Here is a 10,586-nt window from a genome sequence, read left to right as displayed (position 1 = left end):
CATGTGAAATTCACCTCCTGGCCCTGAAAAGTCTTTACTCTCCCACCACAAAATCTCCTGTGGTACTTGTGTGCTTGACATTGAGAGAATGAAGGGAGTGAGGTGGACTGAAGACTAAGTTTTAGCCCCACTAACAGGGAGGATGGCAGGGCTGGGGTAAAGTAGTTCAGCCAAAGTGAGGTCACATTCAAAGAAGGAGGTCAAGCTTTTGACACAGTGAGTTTGAAGCAATGGCAAGAATGTGTCCATGTAGAAATGGCCAGACCCTCAGACGGTGGGTGACCTCTTCTGTGCCTGATGGTGTTGTTCATCAGGAAGTGTCCCCTCCTGCTCTTGCCTTTTACTGCTAGGAATCTCCAACTTTTCTTCTGTAATTTAGAGACCCTGTGAGTGATTTGGTACTTATCTTTCAGCCAGAGGTTGAAGGGGACCACCGTGTGTTTTATGCAAGTAACCACTTTGGGTATAAAAAGCTTCACGTAAAAAAAAAAAAAAAAAAAAAAGCAGGGAGGAGAAAAATCCCAGTGTGTGATGATGCCAGCCAAGTTGTCTGTCTCTATATCTACCTGGCATTCATAAGCTCTCCCTTATGTGGGGGCCGTGACATGATTGTTTCTCTACTTAGTTCGAAAGTGCCGTTCCCTTAGTTGGGTGAGTACCATTCCCAGACCCATTTCTGCAAGTTCACAACTTGCCCAGCATGCAAGTGAAGTTCTCCCCTTCTTTTGCGAGAGCTTTTCTCTCCCTGCATGAAAGCTTCAGTGGGACATAGATGCTTGACGGTGAGAGAGTGGAGAGAGGGAGAAGACAGTGAAGAGTAGGTTTTCAAGCCCCACTCAATGGGAAGATGACAAGGTTGGGGTAAAAGGGAGGTCAGACTGAAGAAGCACTTCAGCTTTGGAAATACTCAGGTCATGGTAACAGGAAGTCCATGCAAAGAAGGCTAGTCCTTCAGCGGTGGCTGACCAGTTCTGCTCCTAAGGACATTATTCACCTAGAAGGGATTTCCTCCACTCATGGCTTTTGCCCTTGAGCATCCTTAATTGTACGATTTTTTTTTTCTGTGAAATAGGTTCCTCAGTGATTACCCTTCAGCCAAAAGTTGAGGTGGATCACTGTTTATTTTATCAGAATGACCACTTCAGGGTTAAACATACTCATCAGGTCACCAGTGTGTATATTACAGTAGGTATTATAATTAACATAAGGATATTTTTACGTATGTGGAAGGAGGTGCACAGGTTATATGACTATACTATGTCATATTGTGTATGGGATTTGAGTATCCACAGTGTGTGGTATCAGAGGATTTCTGGAACCAACTCATCCAGGATACCAAGGGATGACTGTATGGTGACAGGGCTGTAGAACAATGCCTACCCCAGACTCCTGAAGATCATTTTCATCCTCTGCCATGTTGTACACCCAGACAATGGCCAACCCATCATCTGATGACTTGTAATTCCCTTCCTGAAACTAGAGATTTGGATAATCAACTTCATCCCTAAACTTCAACTGTCACATTTATTCTCCAATTAAGAATTTTGCATCACTTCTTCTACCTCTTGTGAGTCTTGCCAATGCCATTTCCTTATTCATTAAGACTCAGTTTTATCCAGTCTTCTCTTTGCATGCCTCAATATTTAACTTTCTTCCCCTTAATTTCCATGTGTCCTAACATCACGGCCTCTCCTGACACCACTACGCTGCTGTTTCCTATCAACATCTCAAGCATATTGGGCCACCCTCAGCACTTTTAACATTGCTCGGCTTGGACTGGTGGTCAAGAGATGGAATTGAGAATCTCAGGAAATGAGTCATCTGTGACTAAGTTTGTCCTGCTGGGCCTAACAGATTCTTCAGCCCTCCAGTCCATCCTCTTTGTCATCTTCCTTCTTGCTTATGTAGCCACTGTGATTGGCCATGCCATCGTATGAAGAATTGCAGTTCCCTTCCTGAAACTATGGCTTAAGGAAAATCATTTCCCCCTAACCATCAAATGTCACATTTGTTTCCATTTGTGGGGTAAAATTCAAGAATTTTTTAATCAAATTTTCCCTCCTGTGAGTCTCTCCACTGCCCCTCTCTTACTCACTGAATCAGATTTGTGAAGTCTTTTCCTATTATTCCTCAATATTTAAGTTTCTTCCCCTAATTTGTATACCTCCTAACATTCTGGCCTTTTCTGATATTGCTACACTTGGTGGTTGCTATCAAAGCCCCTTCACCTTCAGCCCACACTGACACCTTTGAACATTGCTCCGTCTGCTGCTGGTGGAAGACTGCTATGGAATTGGTTACCTCAGGAAATGGGTCATCTGTGACTAAGTTTGTCCTGCTGGGCCTAACAGATTCTCCAGCCCTCCAGCCCACCCTCTTTGTCATCTTCCTTCTTGCTTATGTAGCCACTGTTGGTGGCAATTTCGGCATCCTTGCTGCCATCCTCATGGAACCCAAACTCCACACCCCCATGTACTTCTTCCTGGGGAACTTGTCCCTGCTGGATGTTGGGTGCATCACTGTCACTGTCCCCGCCATGTTGAGGCAATTCCTGTCCAGTGACAGAAGCATCCCCTATGGGGCCTGCCTCTCACAACTCTTCTTCTTCCACCTCCTGTGTGGGGCAGACTGCTTCCTGCTGACCGTCATGGCCTATGACCGCTACCTGGCCATCTGCCAGCCCCTCACCTACAGCATCCGCATGACCCCAGGAATCCAGAAAGCCTCGATGGGCATGTCATGTACTTTTTCCTTCACCAATGCACTGACCCACACTGTTGCCTTGTCTACCCTGAAGTTCTGTGGCCCCAATGTGATCAATCACTTCTACTGTGACCTCCCTCAGCTCTTCAAGCTCTCTTGCTCCAGCACCCAATTGAATGAACAGTTGCTCTCTATAGCAGCAACGTTTGTGGGTGTGGCTCCACTGGTCCTCATCACCCTGTCCTATGCCCACATAGTAGCCGCAGTCTTGAGAATCCGCTCTGCTGAGGGCAGGAAGAAGGCCTTCTCCACGTGCAGCTCCCACCTCACTGTGGTGGGCATCTTGTATGGGACAGGCCTCTTCAGCTACATGAGGCTGGGTTCAGTGGAGGTTTCAGACAAGGAAAAGGGCATTGGCGTCGTCCAAACTGTTGTCAACCCTATGCTGAACGCACTTATCTACAGTCTTAGGAACCCTGATGTGCAGGGTGCCTTGCGGAGGCTGCTCTCAGGAAAGTAGTCTCTAAGTGAGATTCTCTTCCTCTGGCTTGAAGGAATGGGAAGACTCCGTTTTTGCTCCCAAGAGTTCATGTGATTAATACAAATAGTGTTTTCTTGATGTAGTAGGGTAAGGAAATGACTTAAAAGAAAAATCACAATGAAATAGATGATAGCTTCTACTTACATCGTGATTATTATGTGCTGTGCATTTTTCTATGTGACTGGCTATAACATTTCATTTAATCCCTATAACTTTATGGGCCAGGAATGTAACTCAGTCCCACTTTGCCTGCCTGGCAAGCAAAAATTCCTGAGTTTGACCCCTGGTAGTGGGGAAAAAAACTCCTGATAACTTTTTGGGGTAGATACAGATATACAAATTACAGTTTAGGAATTTCAACCTCAGATAAGTTGAATAACTTTCCCAAAGACACAAAGAGAGTGATTATTACAGCTAGGATCTCAGTACAAAAATAAATAAATGAATAAATAAATAAATAAATAAGTAGAAAAATCTACTTTTCTTTGGTCCAGAGAAAATATTTAAATAATAAGTTCACCTAAGAAGACATGCAGATCATGAATAAGTACACAAAAAGATTCTCCATATCTTTATTAATTAGGAGAAGGAAAATTAAAACCGCAGTGAGGTTGTATTATTTACATAATGTATTGAGTATAATAAAGAAGACATGTTGTTAAGTTTTGAAGAGGATATGGGGCATAATATATGGGGCCAATGGAAATCTCATACATTTCAGATGGAAATGCAAACTAGATTACCACTTTGGACTTGCTACAATTTTATATAAAATTAGATATTCACTTACATAGATTCTAATTAAAAACTCTAGGCTTTATAAGGTGAAATGAAGGACTATACTCACACAAAGAACTGTAAAAACATATTTGTCATAGAGTTGTTTGTATATGGGGCCAATGGAAATCTCATACATTTCAGATGGAAATGCAAACTAGATTACCACTTTGGACTTGCTACAATTTTATATAAAATTAGATATTCACTTACATAGATTCTAATTAAAAACTCTAGGCTTTATAAGGTGAAATGAAGGACTATACTCACACAAAGAACTGTAAAAACATATTTGTCATAGAGTTGTTTGTAGTAGCTAAAATATGAAAACAAGCCAAATATTCACCAACAGATGAATAGCTGAATAAATTACAACACATGTCTAATGAGGTTCTAATCACTGACAAAAGGAATAATTATTAATACAGTAGTCACGCTCATGTAATTTTGCTTTCTGATGATTCACTGACCTTTGGTCAGTGAAAATGTCAAATAGAAAATTCCAGAAATAAAGAATTTGTAAGTTTTAAATAAGTTTTTGTATTATATTGCTAGGATTGATCTATTTTATTATTAGTTACTGTTGTTAATCAATCACTGGTGTCCCCCTTATAAAGTAAGCTTTTATCAGGAGTAGAAGAGAAACAATACTATATGTTGGGTTGGTAGTAACCTTGGTGTCAGGCACCCCACTGGGAGACTTTGAGCACATCTCCCAATAAAAAGGGGAATTGCTGAAGAGCCAATGTGATGAAGCTGAAAGGGGTTTGTCAATTTAGCTGATTTAATTATCAAAAGCTATACTTAATTATTCCGGTCTAACGCTGACAAAGAAAACCACAGGGAAGGAAGTCATGTAAGGGATTGCTATGGCCTAAGGAGTAGAAAGGGAGTTGACTACAAAGGACCATCAGAAAAGTGGTGGGAGGCATGGAAATGAACTCTAGAGACTGGAGATGCTAGATTCGTGACTGTGTATTTACCATACATGTGAAACTTTATAATTAAAACAATTAAACTACTTTTCAAAAACATACCTTGAAAATCTGAAAAATTAATAACAGAAAAGTACCATAATCATTTATGATCTTGTTCCTGTCCACGATTCAAAACATGGACCCACTGTCTAACTTCCATCCATCATCAAAGCTCCTTGGATCACTTTTCCACTTGTACAATATAGAACTCTGTCTTTTCTCTTCTTTGGAGACCTGAGGAGGCTGGAATGAAACCGTGAATCTCATGCTTCCTCAAGAGTCCAAAATAGTAAGCAGATGAGAGAAACCCTTAAGGGCTTGAAATTGTTTGTCCTACTCTAGCTTGTAGTGAGTGTAATCTCTGGGGAAGTCTGTTTTGTGGGGGCCAGTTGGTGCTAATCACCTTGCAGAGAGAGAGAGCACCAGGTGAGAGTCTCTCAGCCCTGTTAAAAGCTTTCTGGAGATGCCACCTGGATCAGCCTAGCAGCCACTCCCCTCTCTACAGAGTACAACAGGAAAGTAAGTGCCCCACTGACCTCCCAGCCCCTCTAGCCCCAGTACTTTCATTCTTTTTAGAGTAAGGCTGGTAAAGGTCACTCATGATATTCAAGTGGATTTCCTTGTCTACAGGAGAATAAAAGATTACGTGATGCTAGATTCAATAAGTGGTAATGAAGTACAATGACGAGGTTTACCACTCTGAGTGATAGGAAAAGAGAAGGGAGAATCAATACATATTCATTACGCATGCATAGTCAGATGGCAGGGACCTTGAGAGACAGCAGGGTTTGGCAGAGAGAATAAGCTCTCTACCCAGAACAAACTCTGACACTTACAGCCTTAAACAAGTTAATTTTTTGAGCTTCACTCTTGTCTGACAACAGATGGCAGACAACAGCTTTTGTAGAAAATGACAGAATGGCCCTGCTGTACCTGGTCTTGTAATAGCCTATTCAGGATAATTGACACTTTTTGATTTGCACTAAGGATTTGGAATCTCCTTTAATTCACTCTAGATGAGCTATTCCTCTTAATGCTTCAATTTCCTGTCCCTGTCTTTATAGGAAACTTCTGCAATCATTCTAATTATTACTTTCTAGGATGTCACAGGAAGGAAGGCTCAATGAAACAGTAGCCTGCAGAGGAATCAGCCTAGCTCCACATGGCGGCTGGGCAGTCCTCAGGGGTCTGCTCCCATGGAGGCCTGGGGCACTGGGGGTGGGGCAGAGAAAACCATTCTTGATGTAATGAGACAGGGATCCGGGATGGAGGTTTGAGGGACAGATTGTCAATGTGTGGAAGGCAGGCAGTGCTATTTACAGAAAAAAGTCTCTGTCTCCATCATGGAGAGTGAGGGGCCTAGGATATGCCAGCATCCAGGAGAAAGAGGCCTCAAAGATTCTTTCCAGAACTAGGTTTCCTAGTCACAGCAGCAGGATGTTTGCCTTCTTGAAACAGCATCATTTCAAGCCATAGAAAGAGCAATAACTTCTTCCGATACACAGTGTTCTTCATAACGGTCAAGAAGTACACATAACCCAGCCGTGAGGTGTTAAGATGTGGGCTTGCAGATAGATAGACCCAGGATTGGGAACCAACTCTGTCAAGTCGATGGAGTCGGCCGGGCACCTGTGGGAATAACTGGCACCACATGTGACGGAGAGGAAGCCACCTAAATGCTCCTTGGGATGTCAGTGCCCTCCCTTTACCGAATGCCCTCATTGATAGAAACACACACGACTCCTGTTTCCCTATAACATTTACTGGTAACTTCGTCTTTCCACTTGCTCAGCCCCAGCAAATCGAAACTACCCTTGCAGCATCCCTTTCCCTCATCCATCATGCCCGATGTTCTTGTTTTCCTAACGAAGTATATCCAGAACTATGTGATTTTCAACAAAAAATGGTCAAATGAAAGGATGAACAGACGGTTTCCTGACTTAGTTGAACATGCTGTAGTGCTGCTGATACTGGAAGCCTCACAGACAGCGTTGCTTCCTTTATTAGACACAGTGTCACTCATAATGCTCAGTAACAACACATGTTGGATCCACATGGGCTCGGTTGCGAACTTGGAATCAGACGGTCTGTGTTTGAGATCCATCTGCGAAAGAGCTTGATGGCGTTAAGCTTTTTAGCCAGTGTCCTGATTGCACAGAAATAATGGCTTTATGGGAATTAAAAGAAAAAGGAATATAAAGTACTTAATAGGATACTCAGTCAAATACTTAAAATTATGTTAATATTTCATAGAATGCTTTTGTCTCTTTAACTTTTAGCTTTGTGCATTCTCGCCCTTTGCTCTGCTTCCTGCTCCTCCTCTCCTTTCACCTCTCAATTTCTTGAGACCCTGCCCTCCCGTCTTTCTCCTGTATGTTGTTACTCTTCATATGCTGTGCTTTATAGAACTTTATGTATCCACTTATTCATGGAGCTGTCAGAGATGCTATTCATCATGCACCTTAAACCATTGATGCTAAAATACTGAAGCACCTCTGTACCGTTTCGGTAAATAGCCTCTGTCCTGGATTCCAGGAGTATTCCTGTCTGTCTCAGCCGCCTCACGGAAATTCCACAGATCTCTGTCTTAACCAGCAGCTCTAGGTTGATTGTTTGGCATAGTAGCAGCCTTAGGGATTCTGGACAAAATATAGACTAGTATCTCCGCTGATTGTTAGGTGTCACAAGCATGTTACGCCAGCATCCAGCAGACATACATTATATACCTAGTATGTTCACTGTTCTCATTTTGCCAAGCCCTTGACTTCTTCTCATCGAAGCACCCATGGAGCAAGGTGACTTGAAGAACAGGAAAACTGTCGCCGAGTTCACCCTCCTTTGCTGGTCTGCAGTCCATTCTTTTCGTGGTCTCTTTCTTTATTTACATAGTCACAGTTGAGGGCAACTTCAGCACTTTGGTGCCATCATAGTGGAGCCCAAATTCCACACTCCCATGTACTGTCTGCTGGACAGTGGGTACATCACGGTCACTGTTCCTCCGATGCTGCTGTGTCTCCTGGCCCACCAGTGCAGAGTTCCCTATGCTGCCTGCCTTTCACAGCCCTTCTTTTTCCACCTCCTGGCGGGTGTGGGCTGTCACCTCCTGACAGCCATGGCCTATGATCGCTACCTGGCCATCTGCCAGCCCCTCGCCACAGCACCCACATGAGGGATGAGGTCAGGGTTCCCTGGTGGGCCTCTGCTGCATCATCTCCTTCCGCAGTGCTCTGACTCACACAGAGGCTGTGCCTATGCTTGATTTCTGTGGCCCAAACATAGTCAACCACTTTTACTGTGATCGCCCACCTATGTTTTAGCTCTCTTGCTCCAGTATACATCTCAATGGGCACCTGCTGGTGGTGGGAGCCTCCTTCATGGGGGTGATCCCTATAGACCTCATCTTAGTGTCCTATGCCCGCATCGCTGCTGCAGTTCTGTGGATCCACTCTGCCGAGGGGAGGAAGAAGGCCTTTTCCATGTATGGCTCCCATCTCACTGTGGTCTGTATCTTTTATGGCACTGGCTTCTTCAGTGACACGCTTCTGAGTCAGTCTCAGCCTCAGAGAAGGACAAAAGGATTGGGATCCTTAATGCTATCACCAGCCCCATGCTGAACCCAGTCATCTACAGCCTGAGGAACCCTGATGTGCAGAGCGCCCGGAAGAAGGTGCTGACAGGAAAGAGGTCTCCATCGTGAGAAGCCCGGATGTCGGTGTCTCAATGCCTCTCCTCTTTGAGCCCCCTCTAACTTTCTCGTGCTGAGAATCTAGATAGGTGAAGCTGAAAACCTCGGGGTTTAGTTTGAATGGGAGAACAGTAGCTGGTATAGGTCAGAGTGGAATTTGGTTTGGCTTGGATTCTGGAGAAAAGTTAAAGCTTAGGGTAACAAGGGTCAGAGTTGTTGGTAGAAAATGCATTAAAGATAAAGATAGAAGGGAGGGCGGGGATTTATCTCAGTGGTGCCACCGCCTGCATTTTAAGCTTAATCAAGATCCCAAGTTCAATCCCTGGTATCAAAAAAAGAAAAAAAAAAGATAGATGGGAGAAAAATGTGGGTTAGATAATGGGAAATGAAATGTTTTTATTTGATGACTTCAATGGGCATATTTAAAATTTTAGTAAAACTCATATACACCATGCTCATATGTGGGCTCTGTTTTTTTTTTTAATATTGTACTTTTAAAAGTAAGTTAAGGTACTGTGAAGGTAAGTTGGGGTGTGGCATACTGTAGGAGCAGGGTGTTGGTGCTCATCGAAGCATCTGGCCACCACCTTCCTCAGATCAGGTCGGCACACACCTGTTTTCAAAGCAGTGTTTCCTTCCTAATTCATGGGTAGGAACAACACACTTATGTGCCAGTGTGTGACCTGATTCTTACCACCCTTCCACTGAGCCATGAACACTTCATCATATGTTTTATCAGAAGAAATACTAAGAAATTGTAAGACTTGTTTTTAATGTCCTCATTAAGAACAATATGTCCGTATGGATCATTACTAAAATTGGGGAGACTGTTAAGGGAGGTGCTTGCTGTGTGCAATCTGCAATGACTGAGTAATGGAGACAGGACTTTGCCGTCAGAGAGAAACCACCCCAGTCCAGAGAGAAACAGTCGTTAGAACAGTCTGCACCATGTCTCATATTCATTCTGTCAACCACTTCAGATGCTTCGTGGCCGAGAAGTGAGGACATCAGAACGTCTAACATTACTGACACACTTATTATCAATTGTGGAGAGCAGCAGGGAACTCGGGATACCTGAGAACATTCTCCAATAAAATTCTTTCCAGTAAAGCTGTATCTGCAGTTATTCTCCACATCCACCAAACTACTGAGTCTTACCAAGCATTCTGTGGAACTCACGTCAGAAACCACCGATTTCTACCTGATTGCCATCATTTCAAATCTAGACTTTTGTCAGGTCTATGAGACTTTCCTGTCTTCTTTCGGATATCACCTATAAATCTTTACCTCTCAATCACAGTCTCTCTCAAGTGAAGTCCTGCACTTAATTTTCTCTGAAGGAGTGTGGCTCACATAGCAAGACATGGGCATAATGATGCATGTATTTCTTGTAACTTTTTTTGATCTCCCATGTGGAAAATGAACTCCTTAAGAACAGGATGTGTGTCTTACCCTGTGTCCTCTAGTCACCTAGTGCTTAGCACATAATCTGTACATTAACTGACCTATGGAAAGAAAATACCTTTTACCAAGGAAGTCAGTGAAACCACTATGCTTTCAAAACACCTTGAAAAGCCCAATGTTAGGACAGTATGAATGCATACAGAGAAATTTTTTAAAAGAAGAAACTTTCATATGCTGCAATGAATACAATCATGGAAAAGCTTTTTTGACCTTGGGCATAAGTTCTCTCTCAAAATAAGAAAAATTGCTTTAAGCTAAAGACAAAAAATTGACTTCTTGAAAAGAATAGAAAGAAAGTATTTAGTTGGGAATAGCTGAGCACAAAGCACCAGAAGAGGAAATTTTATAACATTCTAAAAGAGGGAGTACATTATACAGCTGTGGGATAATAAAAAATGACTGTAAAAGCAGCAAATAAACATATGAAAAATATTCAACA

General features: G+C 42.8%; 1 protein-coding gene and 1 pseudogene across 1 annotated transcript; both read left to right on the top strand.

The window, feature by feature from the left end:
* The first annotated feature begins 2,287 nt into the window (after positions 1 to 2,287).
* On the top strand, positions 2,288 to 3,223 carry LOC104857597 (putative olfactory receptor 3A4). The gene has a single exon (XM_010617596.1). The coding sequence runs from the start codon at positions 2,288 to 2,290 to the stop codon at positions 3,221 to 3,223; it is 936 nt and encodes a 311-aa protein (XP_010615898.1).
* A 3,616-nt stretch (positions 3,224 to 6,839) lies between these two features.
* LOC104857598 lies at positions 6,840 to 8,695 on the top strand (annotated as a pseudogene).
* The last annotated feature ends 1,891 nt before the right edge of the window (positions 8,696 to 10,586 follow it).

Source organism: Fukomys damarensis, unplaced genomic scaffold (assembly GCF_012274545.1).
Source record: "Fukomys damarensis isolate Sample0158 unplaced genomic scaffold, DMR_v1.0_HiC HiC_scaffold_31682, whole genome shotgun sequence".
Taxonomy (NCBI): Eukaryota; Metazoa; Chordata; class Mammalia; order Rodentia; family Bathyergidae; genus Fukomys; species Fukomys damarensis.
The sequence above is the reverse complement of the archived record's forward strand: the minus strand, read 5'-3'. Positions and strand labels throughout refer to the sequence as shown.

What these genes read in the sequence shown, in the direction of transcription:
- LOC104857597 (XM_010617596.1), top strand. Translation starts at nt 2,288, where the DNA reads ATGGAATTGGTTACCTCAGGAAATGGGTCATCTGTGACTAAGTTTGTC.